The 26,978-nt window shown below is 39.5% G+C and overlaps 1 protein-coding gene across 1 annotated transcript; it reads right to left on the reverse strand.

Moving 5' to 3' along the window:
* Positions 1-9,456: 9,456 nt before the first annotated feature.
* Positions 9,457-26,169, reverse strand: MAD2L1 (mitotic arrest deficient 2 like 1). Its single transcript, XM_063108632.1, has 5 exons — positions 26,027-26,169; positions 25,035-25,181; positions 12,346-12,466; positions 11,222-11,325; positions 9,457-10,060 (listed from the first exon to the last, which is right to left on the reverse strand). The coding sequence occupies exons 1-5, from the start codon at positions 26,097-26,099 to the stop codon at positions 9,888-9,890; spliced, it is 618 nt and encodes a 205-aa protein (XP_062964702.1). The 5' UTR covers positions 26,100-26,169; the 3' UTR covers positions 9,457-9,887.
* Positions 26,170-26,978: the final 809 nt, after the last annotated feature.

Genomic DNA, 26,978 nt, shown 5'->3' on the forward strand with positions numbered 1-26,978 from the left:
ACAGTCAGATCTTGCTGAGAAAGGAAGACATAAAAGAGGGCAACAGAAAAAGTTTCTGCCCTGAAGATCAGGTTTTCTGTGGTCATTTTGTTTGTCTGTTTGTGCTTGTGTCCTATCTTTTAAATGACCCAACTTTTTGGAATACTAACTTTTGACTACTTTAATCCATTTCTAGAATCTCCTTAAAGTTTTGATAAACTTTTGGAAGCTTCTGTTATTTCTTGACAAGAATAATCTCAACTCACTGGCCCTTTCTGTGATCCTTGTATTATAATTTAAAAAAAAAAAAAATCTTGCCTATAGTCAACCATTGGCCAGCTGGGACCAACTTCACCTGCCTAGGTAGGAATAAAAAGTCTATGGAAGATGATGACAACAACTGTTATCAGAACAAGTAAAATATGATATATTACTAAGTTTAAAGAGTGTTGAGGGAGCAGGGTAATGGTCATTACTCTATCCCTCAGGTTTTCATAGAGAAGAGTGAACTCCAGTCTACTGGAGAGAACACATATGGAGGAATTTGGGAGTAAAGGTTTTCTCAAGACTAACCACAACTTTGTGTTAAAGTGCTGAAAGCATGAGACACTCACTAGATGTAAGGAAACTAGAATATCTGAATTTTCTAAGAAGGAATAATGTCTTAAATGCCACTCACTAAGTAGGTAATATAACAGGTAGTTTCCCAGAAGCATCATTATGACCACCACCACCAACCACCAAAAAAATCCACATAAACACATATAATAAACATGTGGAAGCACAATTGTTGATCACCAACTTCTGCTCAGTGAATACAGATTCACAGGCTGTGGACTCTCGACACTGGTGTAGTCAACTGGCCTTCAGTCAACTGAAACCCAGCTGTCCTCAGGTCCTTGCTCTCTATAACACAGGTACCACTAAGTTCTGGGCCATGCTCTTTGGCTGGCAACAGCCATGTCAAATGAGATTACACCATTCACATAATTCTGGGACCATAATTTTGCTTGTGATAAGTGGTGGTATAGCTGCAGTTTCCCTTGTGACTACTGATCCCTTGGAGAGCTAAACTAATTAGAGATTTGAATTAACTTAATTTTGAAGATACTAAAGAAGCCATATCCATTCCTGTGAAAGACAGCCAATGATACGGCTGTAGTTATAGGAACCCATGGTTTCTGAGACCCTCTGAGATTGAGCCGACTGTATAAAATTGGGAATGAAGGAATTTGGACTTTAATTTCTACAGGTTTTCATTTGCAACGGGATTGAGTTGGGGGGAAGTTGAAAAATGAGAAAAGAGGTTCATATAGTCCAAATTTGGCATGTCTTTATGTTGTTGATCCAGTCTTTATATTCATTTCATAAAGTCTGGTGAGCTATTTTGGAAAACATGACTGGGCATAATTAGCGATAAATAGAATAGGGAATGAAATTTCAGCTTAGAGTGCTGCATGGAGTGATGTCTGACTCATGTTGCTGGAGACTTTTGTGGGCAAAAAGTGAAATGCCTGTCAGCAGTTCCAGAGGGACTTAGTGTAGAAAGCAGCAGGGTTTATGAAAGAGAACACAACAGTCCTGTGAGAATGCAGACTTACCTGCTGAGAGGAACAGCCCACCCTGGCTTGCTTCCGAAATGTTTGTTAAGTCCAATAGGTCATGACATTAATTCTCAACCTTCCTTCATATGCATGCAGCCTTCATGATTTTTCTACATCTGCATGTCACTCATACTAATATTGATATGTTTCTTTAAATATTCAGCATGTACTTTTGAAATCTTCTGCACAATCTTTTGCTCATAATAAACGTGATAAAATGTATTATACATTTTTCTGAATACAAATTAAAATATATACACAATTACTAATTTTTTTTTAAATGCCCATCAACATGCTACCTAAAATCAATTTACATAATGCTAGTGGAACACATGCTGCAATATACTAAGAGAAGAAAAAGCTAGCAAATATTGGGAGGAATGCTCATTACTCCACTCTTCAGGTTTCCACTCGAATGCTGGTGATAGTAAATGGCATTGGCAGAATATTTGGGGCCCCTTTCCACCCTCTCTTTCATTTCATCCCAAGCAGCATAGAAGAAACCTTTCTAAGACTTACAAGAGCTCAAATATAGCACTTTCTAATCCTGCCCCTGGCAGTTCAGCATACAGGGTATAGTCCCATGTTGGAGTTGGGTTGGAGAAGGAAGACTGAAGTTGTCTGGCCATTTCACCCCTGACTACATGGGCTGCTTATTTCACTTAAGGAGGAGGAGTAGCAAACCTTATTTCTGCCTTAGGTATAAGCCTCACTCTCCTACCTAGCTCTACTAGAGAACCCAGTAATTTGTGTAATAACACATACATTGAATTTCAGTCTCATTCTGTTTCCTGTGTTTATTTCTCAAATTGGTTAAAACTCATGAAGTAGAAGAATCAGGATTACATGTTAAGTACTAATTCCAACACATCATTTGGTTACAAAAACAAGTAAAGGAATGAAAGTGTTAATGAAATAAAATAAAATTCCTGTTATACAGCAAAATAGCCTGTGTTAATAAACATTTAATGGCGGCTTATTATAAAAAAGTATTTTTTTAAAAGTTAAATACTCAAATATTCTGTGTATTAGTCTGCTTCTGTTGCTTATAACAGAATACCCGAAGTGGGTAATTATAAAGAAACAAAATTTATTTCTTACAGTTTTGGAGCCTAGAAAGTCCACAGTCCAGGGGGCACATCTGGTGAGAACTTTCTTCTTGGTGGTGACTCTCTACAGCAATGTAGGGTATCACAGGGCGAGAGAATGGCATGAGCAAGAAAGAGCTAACCTTCTTATTTGCCCTCCTTTATAAAGCCATCAGAACCACGCCCATGACAACTCAATAAATCATTAACCCATGACTCTATGAATGGACCAATCCATTCAAGAAGGCACAGTCCTCAGGATCCAATCACCTCCCAAAGGTCTCACCTTTCAAATATCAAAACTGGATTTTCACCCTTTTAACAGTGTTACTGTGAAGATTACATTTCCAACACATGAACTTTTGGGGGACATATTTGACCCATAGTATTGTGACTAGAAATTCTCCAGCTTTCCAACTTGGTGTGAGATTCACATGATATTCTAGTCTTTTTGCAGCTAAGTCTGCAGCCAGGGAACCCTTCCTTGTCCCCTAGTTTCTGAGAGGCAATGAGACATAGTAAAAACAATATTAGCTTTGGAATTGGGCATGGGGATGGATTCTGGATGTTTGAAGTTGGGCAAATTACTTAACCTTCCTGATCTCAGTTCTTACATCTGTAAAATGGGGATTATAATCCTCACAGGATCATTATGAGGATTGAGATAATGCATGTAATGAACTAATTTGATGACTCATTCCTTCTCTGCCCATAAATTTAGCTAAAGAAACTTTCCAAAGGATTCTCTCTTCTTAGTTTCTTCATGGTTTTGCTTTATGGGTTTCCTCTGGGACTCATTGGCCACCAGCAGAGTTGTAAAACCTTCATTTCTTCTCTACCCATGTTCTTCTCCCTCATGGCCCTGAATTGAGGTTTTGGGGCTGTTCTTGCTGCAGAGAACTCATTTGGGACTCAGACTTCATCACTTTGTTTTTCTCATGTCTATCCCCATGTTCCATTGTCAATTTCCAAGACCACAGCCTGTGGCCCAAGTCTCCCACTTCCCCACCAACCTAAATCTCCATTTACTTAGAAGGAGCCAGCTGAACAGGTGTAAAGCACCTCATTGGTGCCTGGCACACCGTAGATGATCAACACCCATGAATTTCATTTCCTAGACCTGGAAGGTATACATTGTACAGCTCTTTTTACAGAGCTGTACTGGCTATTACAATTGTGAACACAGTGATCCAAGAACTGTATTTTAGACATGAATACTTTGGACACGACAGGCTCAATCTTCAAAACCACTAGTTTCTGCCCTTGGTCAGTGAGACTGCCATTTCAGAAAGCAATTCATATCCATGTCTAGGCATCCACTGGATAAGTCCATATCTAGATAGTTTTTAAAGACGTTTGAGATCTTTCCCTTGCAAGGAAATGGAATATGGGTGGTCCAGCTTATACTTGGAGGCCTTTTTCAGCACAGATAAAATTCCAGGATAATAAAGATTACTATCTGATTAGGTTTTTTTGTGCAAACAAGCTTGCATGGCAAAATGGTGCAGATAAATGTAGATGAAAATAGGCTTTGTACAAATAAATGAAACTATATCATGTCTCTGATATAAAAATAGATCAGATGGTAGAGGACAAAAATAGGTGACATGGTAACATAAACTGACTTGTATAATCAGAGGGTCAACTTTGACATTTTTCTCTCTAGGCCTTTTCTAATAGTCTTGTTGCTAGGGCTACAATGTTTTTGCCAGATTGGAACAGAATTGTCAACTCTAATAGAGATTAAGTAGCTTGCCCAACTAGACTTTTTTTTTTTTAAATAAGCATTAGTGAACACTGCTGGCTTTCAAAGTCGTAATCATGAAGAATGGAAAGATCTCTCAAGATCTGTTTTTAGAAAATATAACTGATAAAACTTGAAATTTAGTAGTTTCTATTCCATAGTTATTTCAATATAACCTTTTATCATAATCACACTGAACAAAATAACTTAAAATATAACTTCATTCATTTAAAAAGTAAATAAGAAATTATTATTTGTAAGTTAAACCAAAAATTAATTCCCTGAAGACTGAGTAACTGAAGTTGCTTAATGAACAATTATTCTGAGTAGTTGGAAAATGATGTTTCATAACTATTCACAAATTCACACCTAATTTATTCTTTAGATAATATAGTTAAGGTACAGGATAAAGTCCTCAGTCATTTTGCTCTTCCTATTTACTGGTTAAAGTCATCTGACAATTAACTATCTGAGGAAAGTGTAAATACAAACTCAATAAGACATGGTCAAGTTTTGCAAAGTACAGTAAAGGAAAACCACTGTGCTCAGGACACACAATTGTTAAAAGGATGTAAAAGGTAAGAGGAAAAGGGAGAGGGAACTCTTTTTGATGTGCTTGTTAGGGAGTCAGAGGATGAGCTTCCTTGGCCTGGGACCATTTAAACTTAAAAAAACAGCACAATGGGCTGACCCCGTGGCACACTCAGGAGAGTGCAGCGCTTGGGAGTGCAGCGGCGCTCCCGCCCCGGTTCGGATCCTATATAGGAATGGCCGGTGCGCTCACTGGCTGAGTGCGGTGCGGACGACACCAAGCCAAGGGTTGCGATCCCCTTACTGGTCACAAAAAGACAAAAACAAAAACAAAAAAACCCAGCACAATGGGCATGCTAACTGACCCTATTCTACTGTGCACTAAAGCATGAGAATTAAAGGAAATAATTCTTGTAAAGTGCCTAGTAGATAATAAATGTTAAGTGTCTTTTCCCCCTGAGGTATTTATATTTTTATAGCCAGAAATCTCAATGTTAATTTCCAATAAGAAAAGCTGAATATTAGAGGCAAAAGAAATTCACCTTAATTTGAATATTACAGCATTAGTGACATCTGGTGGAAAACATAGAAGTTACAATGTAACCTTATATAGCTATTCTGATCTTTCATGTATAGTAAATTTAAGATAAATTTTACATATAAGCAACTAAATAAAAACAGAAGGTGAAGACAAAATGTCTATGAAGCTACCTACCTTATTAAAAATTTTGAGTCTATATTCTAAAATATACAGGAGGTTAATGAACATAAGAAACGCTAGTACATTCTAAAAATAGAAACAACACTTAGCATGCATGCTTATATAGTGAAAAAAATGATTTAAAATAGAGGTACAGATCCCCTTATGCTATTCTGAGTCTCTTTTTATACATCATATGACAAAGAACCTCCCTTCTCAAGCTTTCAGATCAAAATTCACTGTGGGGTATCCTAAGAAGTACCTCAAAGAAATAGCCAGTTGTGCTTCACAGAATAGGGAATTGAAATAAAATTAGGAAAGAAATCCAACTTGAGATACTATGAAGGGAAACAACAATTAAGCCTTAAATATCACAACATCAAATGCTCTGAGCTAGGGAGGGGTTTGAATATCTATGACCAAAAGAGCAAACTGTGATCTATTACAGGGTTGGCAAACTGCAACCCTGGGCCAAATCCAGCAGCCTTCTGGGTTTGGTTATTGGAACACAGCCATGCTCATTTATTTACGTATTGTCTATGGCTGCTTTCAAGCTACTACAACCAACTTGAGTAGGTATGTACAAGAGACCAAAGGTCTGCAAAGCCTGAACTATTTACTATATGGCCATTTTCAGATAATTTGCTGATCCCTGGTCCATTATATCACTTTCATCAAACATCCACGTGCCCTTTCCACTATCTCCATGACAGAAGTATACCTCCTGGTCCCACTGAAGTTTGGCTTAGCCATAAGACTTGTTTTGGTTGGTGGAATGCTGGAGAAATGTCAGTGAGAAAGTTTTGAAGCTAAGCCTTAAAGAGTCCTAGCTAGTCACAGCCTCTCCCACGGCAGAATAAGATATGTGGAACAGAACCACCCTGTCCTGCAGACTTGCATGAGAAAAAAAATGCTTATTGTTGATATTCTATCATTGTTTGCTATACAGGAAAAGCCACTAATACAGCACACTGTTAATACCTCTGTTGAAGCGTTCCCACAGAGGTGTGACTTCTCTGATTGACACTAGAAGGATCCTGAAGACCAGGTGTAGTTTAGTCCCTTGTAGGTCTATTTCAGACCTTGATGGGCTCAACTGGAACATGTTTTCATTACTCTTCCTATGGTAAGCAAAACTCAGTCAGAGTCTGGGCCAGGCCTAGAGGCCCACTGGACTCTTGAAATCTTGGCTTCTCTATGATTGACATGGTGTGAAAGCCAGTCACAATTCTTTCAGCTGTTAGTTTAAATGTCTTCCTCCTAAGCTGAGCTTAAGACATAGAAAGAGGGTGGGACAAGTCTACTTGGAGCCATAGGCCAAAGCTTTCCCAATTAAGCTCATAGCTTGGCTCCTACTCAGCTACAAAATGTGTATTTCTTATTGATCATAATTTGTAAGGGGTAAAAAAGATCATGACTGGCTCCTCAGAAACCTCACAAGAGAAAGTACAAATGATATAAAAATGTACAAATTTAACCCTGTCACAATGTTAACTGAATTAAAATGATCAAAGTATTCTCAACCTTTAAAAATGCGATTTCACAGAATTCTTAGTCTTATGTCTCAAATTGTTAAAATGCAAAAAGCTTTTCATTGCCGCTTTTCTTGAAATCATCAAGCTAACACCAGTGGTCCACTTATTCCGTAAAGATATGCAGAATTCAATTTGTCACTGAGAACCCAAAAACATATGCAGAATTCACAAATTTGTCACTGAGAACCCAGAAACATATGCAGAATTCACAAATTTGTCACTGAGAACCCAGAAACATATGCAGAATTCACAAATTTGTCACTGAGAACCCAGAAACTACGCTTGCACTCAGGTTTTCAGACTTTCCTTTGATTCCCTATGCAGTTAATACCCTTTAAAGTTATATCTTTCCATAGCCAGTTTTTGCTGTTTTCAAAAAAGTCAGGAGCCTACTAGCTAATGCAGACTGGTACGAAAGAGTGAGTTGCAGGCAATAGACCATATGGCAGAAGCTCCTACTATTGAGACTAACACTCAAATCCAGAGTATTAATTTCTGGATATAATTTTTAAAGAGAAGTCAGTAGTTTAATAAACCACAATAGTTGATATTAGAATCATTTAGTTTGCCAAATAAAGACACAAATGATTGACATGTTACTTACTGGTGAGCTTTTTTAGGGGAAGAATATTTTATTATTCCCATGGTTTAGCAGAGACAGTCAGGTTTCTCGAAGCAGTCACTACTTTCTGTATATTCAAACATATTTCCTAAAGAGAGGACCAGAATTTTCATCTCCATATTTTTACTGAAGTTCTATTTCTGTTTTCCTTCTCAATCCATACTTCAAATATTAGAGGTTATGAACAGTCCAAGAATTCAAATGAATGTTTTAGTCTTGATAGTGTCCACTTTAAACTTCACCTGATGTTATTTGGAAACCCAGACTTTTGACCGTACCTAATTCAACATCATTTCCATTTATGCATAACTTTTATTCAGGAACAAAAGACTTGTATGTGGCCCTTTCTGTCCTCCTGGACCTCAGTTAGGTAGCTTCAACAACTCTTCAGGTAATGGGCTTTTATAAAAGCATTAACTAACCTGTCATCAAATATTGGTATATATTTGTACAGCACTGAGAGATAAAAAATGTAAGACAATGCCCTTTATTCTTAACAAGCACACAATTGGATCAGAGATATGATTCATCCTGGTGAGATAACAAAGACAAATACATAATTAAATAAACCTGTTTGATTACCATGGTCCTCTGTGGTATATTCTAGGTCCTCTCCCTTGTAAGATCTCAAGCTTCTGAAAGGCCAGTACTTTTATTCATCCTGGCAACGGGCATACACTATTTTGCACATTAATAGATGCTCAATGTGTAATGTTTGAATAAATGTTTATAGACCATGTCCACTTAATAGTGAAGGTTAAATAAGTTAATACATAGGAAGAGCTTAGACTAGTGTCTAATGCTAAGCATTTTAATAAGTTGAATTATTACAAAATGAGATTTTTAGAATAAAGATTAGAAAAGACTTTTCAGAAGTTTGCTTTAAAGTGACCTTGGAAAAACAGGTGAGAACTGGATAGAAAGAATACAACTGATTAGGGGCAGGCCGGTTGGGTTAGTGTATGGTGTTTTAACACCAAGGTGAAAGATTCAGGTCCCCACAGTGGCCAGTCACTAACAACAAGGAAAAATACACCTGATGAGAATATTAATGAAGGCACAGGGATAAGAGTGGTGTTTAAATGTATAAAGAAAACTAAACCGACAATAAGGCTAAGAGTAAAGAAAGGTACAACAACCTAACGTTTGCTAAATTACACTAATTCCAAATGACATTTATCCTTTTACAATATTCTTATTTTAAGTCTACTGTTATGAAATGAAGGGAGTATAATCAAACCTTATCCATTAGATTGAAAGTACCTCAAGACTTCTTCAACTTTATATCCTTAGGCCCTACCTAAGACTTAGTAGGCACAAAAAATCATTTGCTATACTAAATCCATTCTATCATTTAACTGTATTAACACCACACCAATATCAAAATATTTTAAGACAAATTTAAAACATACAAGTTTAACTTTATTTCCTCATTTTCATTTAAAGCTTGATTTTTATAAAACACACAAAAAACATTTTTAAGAGCTCTGTATCACAGGAAATTATACAGAAATATCCATTGCTTCATAGGTTCAAGTTATATAAATTAAAATCAAATAATTGGAAATTTATTCAATATGGGAACTATACAATGAAATAAATGACAAAAGAACCTAATAGAGTAATATTTCATTACTCATGGATTATTATTAGTTACTTTCAGGATCTAAACAAAAATTCTGATTATTCAGACTTCTTTTGCTGTATCTTATATTTAAATATCTCCCTGCCTATACTCTGAGTCAAGCTAGTTGACCAAATGTCTGATTTAGGAAAGTTTTTAGCTTTATAGTAAAAGTTTTTCCATCTACAGTTACCACCTTCAAGGGAACTGACATTACAATGCTGACAAAACCTGTTGGTTCCTTTTGAAAAATATGCAACAAATTCATTATGTCAATCCTATGATAAACTGAATAGGTACCAATAAAAATGGAACAATTATGCACAGTTTGGTAAAGTATAATGTCAGTTTTCCCCTTCCAAAATTAACCAATGAAATGAAACATATCAACCATAGGTGACTTGGTTTCTGGAAAACCACATTTGAGGATTACAATTACATTATCTTCCTCATCTCACCGTCAGTCATTGACAGGGATTTTGTAGGCCACCATGCTATTTACTTTGTGGATTGTAGTAGTAAATGAACGAAGACGAACTTCCTCAGAGTTGGTTATGAACTGTGGTCCTGACTCTTCCCATTTTTCAGGTACAACCAAATCTTTGTCTGTATAAATCAGCAGATCAAATGAACCTAAATTGGGGTTAAGATCATTAAAGTACATTATTTTCCAGAAGTAAAACTACCCTCCCTGTCTCTCTCACATTGTGAACTACCCATTGTTAGAAAACATAGTTTAGCCTGGTCTCTGATGACTAGTTAACTTATTTTTCTCAATGGGAATTTATTTTAGTACAGAAAATATTGTATTCTTCTATTTTATCTTATTAAAACTTCAATTTTTTTTCTTTAAAGTCATTAAAAAATATTTAAAGTATACAGCCATATGAGAAAACATGAATGTAAGCCACAGGAAAGCTAACACCTTGGTTCTGTCACATTCTAGTGCCCAAAACAGTGTATGGCATACAGCAGGTACTTGGTAAATATCTGATGAATGAATGAATAATTAAGATTGAAAATGGAGACAAAATTATAGATACAGTCTTAATTATACACATAAAAATGTGTAGAAAATAAAAATAGTGAAAGGAATTACATCGAAATGTTCAAGAGTAGGTGTTGTGAAATACTTTTTCCTTCCTTTTCAGCACTTCCAGATTTTCTAGAATGCATACACAATAGCCCTCACTTATGCATGGTTTCACCTTCTGCAGTTTCACTTTCCATGGTTTCACTTAACCGTGGTCAGAAAATATTAAATGCTAAATACAGAAATAAACAATTCATAAGCTCTGTAATGCCTAGATGTGAATCATCCTTTTGTCTAGCATATCCATGCTGTACAGGCTACCCAGCTATTAGTCACTTAGTACCTATCTCAGTTATCAGATCAACTGTCACAGTATCACAGTGTTTATATTCAAGCAACCCTTATTTTACTGCATAATTGCACCAAAGCACAAAAGTAGTGATATTGACATATTGCTATAATTGCTCTATTTTATTATTAGTTATTGTTGTGCCTAATTTATAAATTAAACTTTATCATAGAACATAATGCATTATAGGATTCAGTACTATCCATGGCTTCAGGAATCCACAGGGGGTCTGGGTCTTAAAACGTAAGGGGCAACTACTGTACATCACTTTCGCTTTATAATGCTTTCCCCCAATTTATATTATATGTTACTGATAATTAAGAAAAAATTTAATAAAAGGGTAATTCTTACAGCAGTAGCTTAAGTCTTTCCTCAGTAAATTTAAGTCAGAGAAATGTTGTATAATACTTACAAGAAACTTCCAACAGTGGCAGAAATGTCACTGTGGCTGTGATCTGTCTGATCACTGAACGGATTTCATCCTGGATAGCTTTCTGAGACTTTTCTCTGGGTGCACTATCAAAGAAACCAAATCAATTAATTCATTTTAGGTTTTAACAAGTTATTTAAAACATATTGGTAAGTAAGCTTATTTATCTGATTAATTGCTTCCAAAATCAAACAAGTAACACATTAAAAAGATTTCTAAAAAAATGAGCAAAAGTATCCTTAGTACCTATAACCCAATAGGCACAAATACATATTCTAATTATTTCATTCATCCTTTTAATCATCTTTTAGGGATGATCTTAGTATCAGGTCATTTAGTATCAGATGACTAGAAAATATGCCAACCACTTCAAGATAGGAAAACTTAGGCATCTTTAAAATAAAAGTAACAAGTGGTATCTAAAATATTTATTTTGAATAATCATTTTGGCATATTTAGTAATGCCTAAATGTCTTAATTTCTTATTGCTTCAAATAAAATATTAAGTTGTATATCAAATTATTTTCAAGCTAAAAATTTCCTAAAGTAGACCAAAGGCTTCAGAAGCAAACTACATTTCACTATGAGAAATGGTTTTGAGTTTACAGAAAAGCATGTTTAAGACATTGCTAAAAATTAGAATATAAAGATGGGCATTTCCTATCCAGAGAGTCTGGAACCTTCAGAAGCCTATGAAGTATCTTAAGAAGTTCATGGCATTAAATTGAAGCACAGCAGAGCTGCATCTTAAGCTGGACGAGTCTAGCTGGGATCATCCCTTATAGTTAAAAGTACCTCTGAACAATTCATAAAATGACTCAACTAGTATTATATCATGTGTAGTTTTGCATATACCATCATAAATACTAAAGTATGAAATTCACTGATTTAGACTAAAAGCAATTATGTTAAAAGTATACTATCTATATAAATCAATGACATGGTAAAGTATGCACAATTCTTTTCTGTAGGTGAGTGATCTTAGAAAATATACCTTAGACACAAACTATACTTTATATGAAACTAGTTCAATGTAATTTGCTTGGTAAAGAAAACAACTTTTGAAAAAAACGTATCAAAATGGAAGTAACTTAATTCATACTTACCTGTCATCTTTTGCAGTCTTGTCACACTCAATATCAAATTGCCATCTTTCAAGGACCTCGCCACTTTCAATATTTGAGATGACTACCACCAGTTTCTGAACTGAACACTTATATAACCAGTCTGCGAAAAATTACAAGGCATGTTTTTTGGTCCGCTGCATTGCAAAGCAACTCTCTTCTCTGGTCTCACTTCCTATCCTCTGTAAATTCCTACTACCGGTATTTTAGACCTCCTCCCACATACAAGAAAACTTGCCCCATCAATCATCAATAATCTAGGTTTGTTTTCAAATTCTCAGTATTTATACCAGGTACAGTACTGGATGCTGAGGATAGAGTATTGAATGTGTGGAACTTCTATCCTAATCCAAGGTAAGAGCATAGGAGATGGGCATTAATGTAATCATTACACCAGTAAATGTGAAATTATAATTGTAATGTCTGCTACAAGAGATACATGGTGTACTGAGAGCATAAAATAGGAAAATTTAACCTACTCAGTGAGGTCAGGGAAGGCTTTAGTTCAGCATTAAACATGCAAAAGGAGAGGGAAGAAGGTACAGGACTTAAATACTCAAAAGGGAAGAGATGTGACCAGAGGACTGAAAGGCCAGTACAACTGCAGTGAAGAAAGGGAGAATGAAGGTAATTCTGGCAAGATAAATAGGGGCCAGACCAGGCAGGGCCACGTGAGTCTAAGTTTTAAAATTACACTTCAAGAACCAGAGAACTTATTACTGTGTTGAATCAGGGTGTGACATAATTAGACTTGTATTTCAAAACTATCATTCTATGATCTGAAAAGTGGACTGGAGGGTGTAAAGAGGGGATCTAGGGACACTAGCAAGCAGTTAATAATTCAAGAGATAACGAAAACTTGTAAGAGGATAGACTGATAGAGATGGAGCAGTAGACAGATTCAAGAGATTTCATGGTTAAAATTGTTCAGATTTACTAGGTTAGCTATGGAGTAAGGGGAAATATTCAGGGGTAGCTCTCAAGTTTCTGACTTATACTTCTGGTTGGACAGCTGAGCCATTCATTCAGAGGGAAGGGAACTGGAAGGACACCAATTTTTGAGACGATCCTAAATTAAGTTTTTAGTATGCTTGAGTATGAATTATCTCTGAGATACCCACATAAAGATATAGTCATTGCATATTTGGGTCTGGAGTAAGGAGAGATTTGGATTAGATACAAGTTTGTGAGTTCACTACACAAAAGTTGTTAGTGAAACTATGCACATGTCAGAGACCACCTACAGAGAAATTATAAAGAGAAAAGAGACTGGGCCTTGAATTAATCTGGAAAATTGGTATAGCATATCCAGGAGTCAGCAAAGTTTTCTTGTAAAGAGACAGACAGTAATTTAGCAATATTTAGTAAATATTTTAGCCTTATGGACCACCAAGAACTCTGCTGCATATTCTTTTTTAAACAACGCTTTAAGATGTAAAAACATTCATGCTTAGCTTGTGGGCAGTACACAAATAGGCCACAGGTTGGATTTGGCCTATGGGCTTTGCTGAACCCTGGTGTATGTATATCAACAACTTTTTATTAGTTTAGCTCTGAAAAGGAGATTGGGTGGTAATTTGTTCTTTTTTTTAAAACTGCAGAGAGATGAAACTAATGGGAAGAATTCAACTCAAAACAGAAACAGAAAATACAAGAGAGAAGAAATAGGATAAAGTTCCTAGAGGAAATAGGATTAAAAACAATTTGCCTGTATTTTAACAAGAGCAATTCCTCCATTTTAACAAAACTAGAAGGGAGAAATTAAATAGGAAGGTCTAGATATGCATAAGGTGAAATGTCATCAGTATGGTCACAAAGGAGACAACTCAAGAAAACCAATGGCTTAGGCAAGGTGTGCTTCTCTAGCAAATTAAGATGAAGACACAGATCCAGGATTGCCCAGAGGTTCTAGGCCAAATAATTTGAGTGCAGCCCTATGAATGACCATGGGTGATTCAGCCCTGACTCAATTTTGGATGCAATTCTAGAAGGGGGCTGCTCCTATGATGTGTTTCCTGTTTGCAATTGAGAATACAGGTCTATCCTCTTACCCCTGACAGAGGTGTCATCTTGCTATTCTGACAGCATTAACCTACCAGAGCAGAAATTCTCAACCAAGAGCAATTTTGTCCCCCACGGGACATATGGCAATACATGGAGACATTTTTGGTTCTCAGAGCTAGGAGGTATGTTACTGGGATCTGGTGGGTAGAGGCCAAGGATGTTGCTAAACATCCTATAATACACAGGAAAGCACCCCACACTAAAGAAATATTCAGGTCAAAATGTCACTAGTGCTGAGGTTGAGAAAACCTGTACTAGAGAATAAACCCTATCTTCCTTTGCCTGTTGATGGAGTTTGGATGTGTTGTTCCCTCCAAAACTAATGTGGAAATTTGATCTCCAATGTGGCAGTGTTGGAAACTGATTGAGTCATGGGGGCAGATCCCTCATGAATGGATTAATGCTTTCCCTGGAGGAGGGGGAATTAATGAGTGAATTCTCGCTCTATTAGTTCCCACAAGAGCTCGTTGCTTAAAAAGACCCTGGCATTTTTTTTTTTTTTTCTCTTGCTTCCTCTCGCCATGTGATCAACTTGTACCCGCCGACTGCCTGCCACTTTCCGCCATGAGTAGAAGCAGCCTAAGGCCCATGCCAGATGCAGTTGTCCCAGAATCGTAAGCTGAATAAACCTCTTTCTTTTATAAATTACCCAGTCTCAGGTGTTTCTGTTATAGCAACACAGAATGGACTAAAACAGAAAATTGGTACCGAGGAGTGGGGTGTTGCTATACATATACCTGAAAATGTGGATGCAACTTGGAGCTGGGTAATGGGCAAAGGTTGGAGGAGTTTGGAGGACTTAGAAGAAGACATAAAGACGAGGGAAAGTTTGGAATGTCTTAGAGACTTATGTGGTGGCAAGCAGAATGCTGACAGAAATGTGGACAGTAAAGGCCACGTGGATGATGAGGTCTCAAACAAATGAGGGACTTATTGAGAACTGGACAAAAGATAACCCTTGCTACACCATAGCAAGGAACCTGGCTGCATTGTGTCCATGCCCTTGGACTTTGTGGAAGTTGGAACTTAAGAGTTGTGAACCAGAGCATTTGGCCAAAGAAATTTCTAAGTAGCAAAGCATTAAGGATGCTGCATGGCTACTTCTAACAGCCTACTCTGAGTTATGGCAGCAAAGGCATGATGTAAAGCCAGAATTTAAAAGGAAACAGAGGGAACAGATTTGGAAAATTTGCAGCCTGGCCATGCTGTAAAGAAACAGAGAGCCAGAGAACAATGCAAGGGTGAAGCAGATAAACTGGTTGCTAAAGACATTATCTTGGCAGTGAGGCAGCCAGATGCTAATAGCAGAGAAAATGGGAGGAAAGCCCTGCAGGCATTTGAGAAGCCTGGAAGGGTGCCCCACCCATCACAGACTCTGAGGCCTAGGACAGAGTTAACCTGGAGGACAGACCTGGGGTGCAGCTGCCCTCAGGATCCTGCTCCCTGCATCCCAGCTACTCTGGCTGGAGCAGCCCCAAGTGTTGTTCGTGCAGCAGCCCTGGAGAGTAGAGGCCTGAAACCTCATTGGCATCCACGTTGTGTTAACTCTGCAGGCCAGCAGGACATGGGAGCAGTGGAGGCACGGGAGCCTCCACCCAGATTCCAGAGGATGTATGGAAAAGCCTGGGGGCCCAGGCAGAGACCTGCCGCAGGGGCGGAGCCACTGCTGAGGCCATCTACTAGAGCAATGCCGAGCAGGAAAGTGGAGTTGGAGCCCCCACCAGGGAAATATCTAGTAGAGCCAAGGCAGCGGGACCACCATGGAGACCCCGAACACCGGCCTGGAAAAGTTGCAGGCACCAGCGCAGCCCACTGGGCTGCACCTGGCAGAGCTGTGAGAATGAGGCTGCCTGATGCTTTAGGGGCCCAGATGCCCAATTGTGCCCAGGATGCAGGAGTTAGAGTCAAAGAACATTATTTTGGAGCTTTAGGACATAATGTCTGCCCTACTGGGTTTCAGACTTGTTTGGGGCCTGTTTTTCCTTTCTTCTGTCCTATTCCTCTCTTTTGGAATGGCAATGTGTACCCAATGCCTGTTCCACCATTGTATCTTGGCAGTAGATAAATTAGGTTTTGACTTTTATAGGTTCAAAGCTGGAAGGAATTTTACTTATGGTCTCAGGGGAGACTTTGGACTTTTTAAAGTTGGTGCTGGGACAAGCTAAGACTTTTGGGATGGTTGGGATGGAATGATTGTATTTTGTATATGAGAGGAACATGAGTTTTGGGGGGCCAGGGGTGGAATGATGGAGTTTGGATGTGTTGTTCCCTCCAAAACTAATGTGGAAATTTGATCTCCAATGTGGCAGTATTGGAAACTGATTGAATCATGGGGGCAGATCCCTCATGAATGGATTAATGCTTTCCCTGGAGGAGGGGGAATTAATGAGTGAGTTCTCGCTGTATTAGTTCCCATGAGAGCTCGTTGCTTAAAAAGACCCTGGCATTTTTTTTTCTCTCTTGCTTCCTCTATCCATGTGATCTGCTTGTACCCGTCGGCTGCCTGCCACTTTCTGCCATGAGCAGAAGCAGCCTGAGGCCCACGCCAGATGCAGCTGTCCCAGAAACCTAAGCCAAATAAACCTCTTTCCTTTATAAATTACCCAGTCTCAGGTGTTTCTGTTATAGCAACACAAAATGGACTAAAACACCTGTCAATCTTGAGCCCTGACCTGCACAGGTGTTGAGGATTCCATTCCTATTGATATAAATGGCAGGATAATGTTAATAGCTTATCTAGAGGATAATGCAGCTTGAAAGAGAGATATCAAGCTAACAAAATTCAGATGGCCATCACCAGAACAGTATATTAAAAGTGAGGTTAATAAAAATACAGTAAGAACTATAATTTAAAGAATAAAGCTATATTTGAAGCAATTTTAAAAATTCTGAAAATAAAAGATTTCTAAATTTAAAAAGAAATTTTTTCTTTTTTTTTTCAAAAGAAAAAAAGACGGTCACTGTAGTGCTTTTTGGAACTAGTATTATGGAAGATCCAATGGGGGAGAAACATCCTATAAAACAAATTAAAAATGAGATCACTAAGTGGAGAGAAACATGAAAGAGATACTAATAGGAATTCTATGAACAGGGAAAAAAAGAAATAGATGGAGGACAAGTATTGATCCAACAGGTAATATAGCAATTTCTTGAGCTAAGCAGCAACAAAAAAAGTGTTGAGTTAGAAAAGGTTTATTGAGTTTTCAAGATGGCGGCGGCTGCGGCGGCTGGCGCGGAGTAGCTGAGGTGGAAAAGGTGGCCACTGAGCCTCAGGCAGCCGGGAAACTTGTGGACCTTCCTCTGGCCATCTCTTAAGGGAGGACTGCTGCTGCTGGCCGGTCGTGGGGGCTCAACGCCACTTTGCCCCCGGCAGGAGAGGCTGCCTCATTTACAGGCAACAGCTTTGAAGTGTGGAGCAGGAAAAGAACTGATTCTTAGCTGCAAAAGCGAGTCTTGAAACAGGGAACACGGCGCCAGGGCTGCTGTGGATGCAGCCAGGATCCCGGAGGCTGGGGCCGCACTGAAGGAGGCCAGCTGCCCTATCCAGGATTCGAGGTTTCAGGCCGGCATTAAAGAAGACTCCTGGGAGCGCCCGAGCGGCGCCGCGACTGAACAGCCCGAGGCGGCAGCGCCGAGAACACGGAAGGCAACAAACCAGAGACAGAGCGAGCGCCCGACCTGGCACAGCACTGTGAGTGATCCCTGGCAAAGCTCTGTTCGGGGGGTGGATGCCCACGCGGCTCCCCGCCTGCACCACCAGGCCACTCATTGCCCCGGTGCTGCCTCCATTTTCCCAGGTGCGGGCAGCTCCGCCCTGCTCGGCCATCACTGAGCCCATTTGCTTGGCCTGGCGCGGGGCTTTCCGGACCCTGCGGGCCGACCTCCTCTCCCACTCACTCCACGGTTCTCTGGCAGGGCTGGGGGTGTGGGGCGTCCCGACCAGTTTTGGGAGGGCTAGGAAGTACGGGCGGGCCGACTGTCACTCCACCACACCCTGGACTCCGGCCCCGGTAAACTTCCTGTTACTGGGAGGCAGATACCATCTCTGCGACCACCAGTTTGGAAAAAAGCCTAACGAATTTCTGGTTGGGAATAGTGTGGTAGGAGAGTTCCCAGGTCTGCTTGAACCTGCCGGAGAGCAGGCTGCAGGCGGGCACTAGACTCGGTTTATACCGGGGGGAAACAAAGGTGAACAAGACCCGAGAAAGATCTACACAGTGCTACAAAGGCACCCAGAGAGACTGGTCGTCTGTGCCTAGCAGAAACCTGGTAGACTTCCTGGGCGAGGCGGTGCTGAGCAGGGTCTTGAAGGCCCAGCTGATAGACGAGGGGTGCAGAAGACACGCCCCAACCCAGCACAGTGTGCACAGAGGGGGGAGACGTGCGGCCAGGGAGGCGGAGACTCGACAGAAACCACACACCCGGTGGGGTCGCCACTGCACGATCTAACAGCCTGGGCCAGAGCACACTGAACGGGGAGAAGTCCTGTACAGAAAGTGAAAGCTCAACAGAGATCACACACCCTGTGGTACGTGATCCACCAGCCCAGCAGAGTACAAGCTGACCAGAAAGGTGGATCCCCGGAGAAGCCCAAGACCCGAGGCAACCACACACACAAGACACTAGAGGCCAACTGAGCAGTCACGGCGGGAGCCATACCAAATTGGCAACCACAGCAACATCCTAGTTAGTCATTAGTCTTAAACCGGTGGACTGTGAAAACCCCTGCCACAATGAATAAACACCAAAAAAAAGACACCAGAAATACAAAAAATCAAGAAAGTACACCACCAAAAGTTAATAAATCTCATACTCTAGATCCTATAGAACAAGAAGCCCTTGAAATAACTGACAAGGAATTTCGAGTGATAATTCTAAGGAAACTGAATGAGATACAAGAAAACTCAGCTAGACATCATGATGAAATGAGGAAAAGTATACAGGATCTGAAAGAGGAAATATACAAGGAAATCAATGTCCTGAAAAAAAATGTAGCAGAACTTGCTGAACTGAAGAAGTTATTCAGCGAAATAAAAAACACAACGGAGAGTTTAACCAGCAGGCTTGTCGAAGTTGAAGAGAGAACCTCTGAACTTGAAGATGGGCTGTTTGAAACAACACAAGCAGACAAAAAGAAAGAAAAAAGAATCAAGGACATGGAAGAAAATCTGAGAGAGATATCAGACAACCTCAAGCGCTCAAATATCCGAGTCATGGGTATTCCAGAAGGGGAGGAAAATGGAGATTCCATTGAAAACATATTCAACAAAATAGTGGCAGAAAACTTCCCAGGTATAGGAAAAATCACAGATCTTCAGATCCAGGAAGCTCAACGATCTCCAAACGTATTCAACCCAAAAAGGCCTTCTCCAAGACATGTCATAGTCAAATTGGCAAAACTCAGAGACAAAGAGAGAATCTTAAAAGCTGCAAGAGAGAAGCGTCAAATCACCTATAAGGGAGCCCCAATCAGGTTAACATCAGACTTTTCATCACAAACCCTAAAAGCTAGAAAGGAATGGGATGATATTTTCAAAATACTAAAAGACAAAGATTGCCAGCCAAGAATACTCTACCCTGCAAGGCTATCCTTCCGAAATGAGGGGCAAATAGTATATTTCTCAGACAAACAAAAACTGCGGGAGTTCACTACCACAAGACCACCCTTACAAGAAATCCTCAAGGGAGTACTGGGTTTGGTTCCTGAAAAATAACTACCACTGCCATAAAAACCTAAGAAAAATCTAAACCCGCTAGTACAATAAAAATGGCATTCATGAAGAGAAAACAAGCTAACAAAAACACTATCTACAACCTAAGGAACCAACAAACAAAGAAACCAAACAGTAAATCAGAAAGCAAGGAACAAAAGACACCTAAGACAACCAAACAACCAATAAAATGCTAAGAATATCTCAACACCTTTCAATAACAACTCTTAATGTTAAAGGCTTAAATTCCCCAATTAAAAGACACAGACTGGCTGACTGGATCAAAAAGCAGGACCCAACTATATGCTGCCTACAAGAGACCCACCTCACCCATAAAGATTCACACAGACTAAGAGTAAAAGGATGGAAAAAGATTTACCATGCAAACAGAAAAGAAAAACGAGCTGGAGTGGCTATTCTTATATCTGACAAAATAGACTTTAAACTAAAAACCATAAAAAGAGACAATGAGGGACACTACTTAATGATAAAAGGACTGATCCATCAAGAAGACATAACAATCATAAATATGTACGCACCCAATGTTGGAGCAGCCAGATTTATAAAACAAACTCTATTAGACCTAAAGAAGGAAATAGACACTAATACCATAATAGCAGGGGACCTGAACACTCCACTGTCAATATTAGACAGACCATCTAGGCAAAGAATCAGTAGAGAAACACAAGATCTAAACAAGACTCTAGACCAATTGGAATTGGCAGATATCTACAGAACATTCCACCCAACAACCTCAGAATATTCATTCTTCTCATCAGCACATGGATCATTCTCCAAGATAGATCACATATTAGGTCACAAATCAAGTCTCAATAAATTCAAAAAAATTGGAATTATCCCATGTATCTTCTCAGACCACAATGGATTAAAACTAGAAATTAATAACAAACAAAACTCTGGAAACTATACAAACACATGGAAATTAAACAGCATTCTACTTAATGACATATGGGTCCAAGAAGAAATCAAGCAGGAAATCAAAAAGTTTATTGAAACTAATGAAAACAATGATACATCATACCAAAACCTGTGGGATACTGCAAAAGCAGTATTGAGGGGAAAATTTATTGCATTAAATGCTCACTTCAGAAGAATGGAAAGATGGCAAGTGAACAACCTAACACTTCACCTTAAAGAACTAGAAAAACAAGAACAATCCAATCCTAAAGTTAGCAGACGGAAAGAAATCATTAAGATCAGAGCAGAACTGAATGAAATTGAAAACCAAAAAACAATTCAAAAGATCAACGAATCAAAAAGTTGGTTTTTTGAAAAGATAAATAAAATTGACAAACCATTAGCATGGCTAACAAAAAAAAGAAGAGAGAAGACTCAAATAACAAAAATTAGAAATGAAAAAGGCGATATTACAACTGATTCAGCTGAAATACAAGGAATCATTCGAGACTACTATAAACAACTATACGCCAACAAATTTGAAAATCTGGAGGAAATGGATAAATTTCTGGACACACACAAGCTCCCAAAACTGAACCGTGAAGACGTAGAAAATTTGAACAGACCAATAACAATAAAGGAGATTGAAGCTGTTATCAGAAGGCTCCCAACAAAGAAAAGCCCAGGACCAGATGGATTCACAGCAGAATTTTACCAAACATTCAAAGAGGAATTGACACCGATTCTTTACAAACTATTCCAAAAGATTGAAACGGACGCAAATCTCCCAAACTCATTCTATGAAGCAAACATCACCCTGATACCAAAACCAGGTAAAGATATAACCAAAAAAGAAAACTACAGGCCGATATCCTTGATGAATATAGATGCAAAAATCCTCACTAAAATACTAGCAAACAGAATACAGCAACACATACGAAAAATTATTCATCACGATCAAGTGGGATTCATCCCAGGGATGCAAGGTTGGTTCAACATACGCAAATCAATAAATGTGATACACCATATTAATAAACTCAAACACAAGGACCATATGATCATCTCTATAGATGCTGAAAAAGCATTTGATAAAGTTCAGCACTCATTCATGACAAAGACCCTCTATAAGTTAGGTATAGAGGGAAAGTATCTCAACATAATTAAAGCCATATATGCCAAACCCACTGCCAATATCATCCTGAATGGGGAAAAGCTGAAAGCTTTTCCTTTAAGAACAGGCACTAGACAAGGATGCCCACTCTCACCACTCCTATTCAACATAGTGTTGGAAGTACTAGCCAGAGCAATCAGAGAAGAGAAGGAAATAAAGGGCATCCAGATTGGAAAAGATGAAGTCAAACTGTCCCTGTTTGCAGATGACATGATCCTATATATCGAACAGCCTAAAACCTCTACAAAAAAACTGTTGGAATTGATAAATGATTTCAGCACAGTAGCAGGATACAAAATCAACACACAAAAATCAGTAGCATTTCTTTTCTCCAATAGTGAACATGCAGAAGGAGAAATCAAGAAAGCCTGCCCATTTACAATAGCCACCAAAAAAATAAAATACTTAGGAATTGAGTTAACCAAGGAGGTGAAAAATCTCTATAATGAGAACTACAAACCACTGCTGAGAGAAATTAGAGAGGATACAAGAAGATGGAAAGATATCCCATGCTCTTGGATTGGAAGAATCAACATAGTGAAAATGTCCATACTACCCAAAGTGATATACAAATTCAATGCAATCCCCATCAAAATTCCAAAGACATTTTTCTCAGAAATGGAAAAAACTATTCAGACATTTATATGGAACAATAAAAGACCACGAATAGCCAAAGCAATGCTCAGCAAAAAAAATAAAGCTGGAGGCATAACACTACCTGACTTTAAGCTATACTACAAAGCTATAATAACCAAAACAGTATGGTACTGGCATAAAAACAGACACACTGACCAATGGAATAGAATAGAGAATCCAGAAATCAACCCTCACACTTACTGCCATCTGATCTTTGACAAAGGCACCAAGCCTATTCACTGGGGAAGGGACTGCCTCTTCAGCAAGTGGTGCTGGGACAACTGGATATCGTTATGCAGGAGAATGAAACTAGATCCATACCTCTCACCGTATACTAAAATCAACTCAAAATGGATTAAGGATTTAAATATACACCCTGAGACAATAAAACTTCTTAAAGAAAACATAGGGGAAACACTTCAGGAAATAGGACTGGGCACAGACTTCATGAATACGACCCCAAAAGCACGGGCAACCAAAGGAAAAATAAACAAATGGGATTATATCAAACTAAAAAGCTTCTGCACAGCAAAAGAAACAATTAAAAGAGTTAAAAGACAACCAACAGAGTGGGAGAAAATATTTGCAAAATATACATCTGACAAAGGATTAATATCCAGAATATATAAGGAACTCAAACAACTTTACAAGAAGAAAACAAGCAACCCAATTAAAAAATGGGCAAAAGAGCTAAGTAGGCATTTCTCTAAGGAAGATATCCAAATGGCCAACAGACATATGAAAAAATGCTCAACATCACTCAGCATCCGGGAAATGCAAATCAAAACCACATTGAGATACCATCTAACCCCAGTTAGGATGGCTAAAATCCAAAAGACTATGAACGATAAATGCTGGCGAGGCTGCGGAAAAAAAGGAACTCTCATACATTGTTGGTGGGACTGCAAAATGGTGCAGCCTCTATGGAAAATGGTATGGAGGTTCCTTAAACAATTGCAAATAGATCTACCATACGACCCAGCCATCCCACTGTTGGGAATATACCCAGAGGAATGGAAATCATCAAGTCGAAGGTATACCTGTTCCCCAATGTTCATCGCAGCACTCTTTACAATAGCCAAGAGTTGGAACCAGCCCAAATGCCCATCATCAGATGAGTGGATACGGAAAATGTGGTACATCTACACAATGGAATACTACTCAGCTATAAAAACGAATGAAATACTGCCATTTGCAACAACATGGATGGACCTCGAGAGAATTATATTAAGTGAAACAAGTCAGGCACAGAAAGAGAAATACCACATGTTCTCACTTATTGGTGGGAGCTAAAAATTAATATATAAATTCACACACACACATACACACATACACACACAAACGGGGGGGGTAAGAAGATATATCAACCACAATTATTTGAAGTTGATACAACAAACAAACAGAAAGGACATGGTTGGGGGGGAGGGGGGGAGGGAGAAGGGAGGGAGGTTTTGGTGATGGGGAGCATTAATCAGCTACAATGTATATCGACAAAATAAAATTTAAAAAAAAAAATAAATAAAAAAAAAAAATAAATAAAATTTATTTCAATAAAAAAAAAAAAAAAAAAAAAAAAAAAGAAAAGGTTTATTGAATCACAGGCAATATTTTTTAAAAAGACAAATAGAAATAGGTGAAAAATAAGAAAATTCTACTGGGGGTTCTGTTATTTATTTTGTGGGGTTTTTTTTTTCCAGTTTTTTGGAGTTTAGTTCCCTGGTTGAATCCAATCTTATTTTCTTTGCTTAATCTAATGATGACATTAGACTCTAAGCAGTTACAGACAAATTAATACAGTATATTAATGTGTAGTATATATTTTCTCAAACAGATAATGAATACCATCATAATCATGTATAATTCCAATTTGTTCCATTTGGCCACATTAAATGCAAAAGCCACTTCAAAGAAGTCGATGGATACTGTTTTGTTGAGCCACATCAGATTCCTAACATCAAAATATTCAGTCCACTGTAAATGTAGCAGGGTAAGGGTGGGGTTTCTTTAAATTTGTATATTATTTGCTTTCTCTCAATTGAGAATCACTATATTTGAGATGGTAGTGTGTTTTATACTTCTATGCACAAAGCTGAAAAATGACCATTTGAGATGCTAGAAAATGTAGATTCTAGAAGGTCTGAAAACTCACAATGCTTCCAATGATTACATACCTTTTAGTTGTTCCACCACATTATTTAGGTATTTTATGAGCTCATGATCAGTAGTTACAAGCAACGTGAGTCCATATTTCTGCACTCGAGTGAAGGTTTCAGATGGATATATGCCTCGCTGATATAAAATGCTGTTGATGCCAAAAGCTGAAAACAAAATAAACGTTAAAGAAAAGTCATTATCACGTCGTACCTCTGGAAAATAAAACACACTAAGATGTGGCTGTAGTTTCATTAATGCTATAAAGCTGTAAATGCCTGCACACACGTTTGTATGTCTTGTTGAAAACAGAGTAGGTACAAATGGGCACTAAAAATCCTTAAAATCTTGCTTCAAAGTAAGAGACACCTGCATTCAAGTGGCAATAAAAGAAAAATGCCAAACTGTTTTAATCTACCATTGCCAAATTTCACTTCATCATAATCCAAATCCAAATTCAGATTGCGTGGTTAGAGGATGTCAAAACACCCTTTTGCATCTAAGTTAGCAACTAACTGACTGACTAATCCAATGCTCCAGGCAAGCCTCTCCCCCTTTTTCCTCCTTTTCTTCTCATAAAGTCTGCCAGGTTCTATCAGAACGTATAGCAATGCCCGGTCCGGGACAGCGCTTCCCAAAGTCTGGTTCATCACCGCCAGCCTGAGAATCACGGGGGGTGAGGGTGGGGCCTGGGTACAAATACACACTGGGTCCCCCCAAAGTCACACCAAGCCCTAAGTCTCGGCGGGGGCGCAGAAATCTGCACTTTAGAGAGACGCTCCAGGAGAAGAGATTACACCGCGAGGCAGGCCTCGGCAGCATCCAGGCCTCCTCCTCCATCATTAGCAACACGTCGAGAGAAGGCGCCTGCATCCGCCTCTTCCCAGATTCGTCCTGTGGAACAGGAGGCCCGGGTCGGAGAGGGCTCACCCCGTCTGGGAGGCCGAACCGCGGGCCTATCGGGCCGCCTGGGCTTAGTTCTCCCCGCCCTCCGACCTGCGCGAGGACTCACAGAAGAACTCGGCCACGATTTCGGCGCTCCCGCGCAGGGTGATGCCCTGCTCCCGGGAGAGCTGCAGCGCCATAGCCAAGACCGCGGACAAGAACGCACACTCCCACCCCGCAGAAAGCTACCCCGGCGGCTCCCGCTGCAGTTCCCCGCCAATCGTTTCAAAAGTAACGACGCAGCACGCCGTAGAGCCCTTTGCGCAGGCGCGACGAGCCTCTAAGCCCCTCCCCACGCGGCGGGGTCCTGCCCTTTCTCTCTGTTCTCCGCCCTCGCGGGAGCAGCCGACTCGCACAGGCGCAGTTGGTCGTTTCGCGTAGATCCCGTTCCGGGTTTTCACGCGCGGGTAGGTGACTTTTCGGAGACTGGCCATCTCTGGCTGTGGTCAAGTAGATGGGACGAGGGAAGAACACGGAAGATCCCGATTTTAGTGGCCTCTCCCTAGGCCTGTGGACTGAGCGACCAAGGAGCACAATATCTGTATTTTCAAACTGATAAGAACTTTGCGTCATCTGCGCCTGAAGTGGTCCCAGTGATCGCTAGTGGAAACTTCTGTCATTTGCTTTGAGAATTTGTAAACCAACTGCGAGTGCGGTAGCCAAGCCGTAGCTTTAGAGGGCTTGCTTTCTGCGTGAGAACTCGGCTTTCCCGAGAAGTAGGGTTAGGGATTAAAGGGACGAACCACATTTGCTTTTCTGTCCCCTGTCAACGTCTTTCGTGGGCTTAGGGCTTCCATCCGAGGCGGGGCAGAGTCTGGGAGGTTGGGGTCTCTGGCTGGTGGTCCAGGTTGCGCCCTGTCCACTCCGCCCACCCTTCAGCGGCTGGCCAGGAATAAGGTCACCTAACCAAAAAAGCCCATCAACAGTGAAGAATTTTTCAGTGAATTTTGGTTCACAATGACTTTTCATGTTAGGGTGAGAAGTATTAAGGAGATAGGGCACAGTTAATGTTCTTTGAA

Source organism: Cynocephalus volans, chromosome 9, assembly GCF_027409185.1.
Source record: "Cynocephalus volans isolate mCynVol1 chromosome 9, mCynVol1.pri, whole genome shotgun sequence".
NCBI lineage: Eukaryota > Metazoa > Chordata > Mammalia > Dermoptera > Cynocephalidae > Cynocephalus > Cynocephalus volans.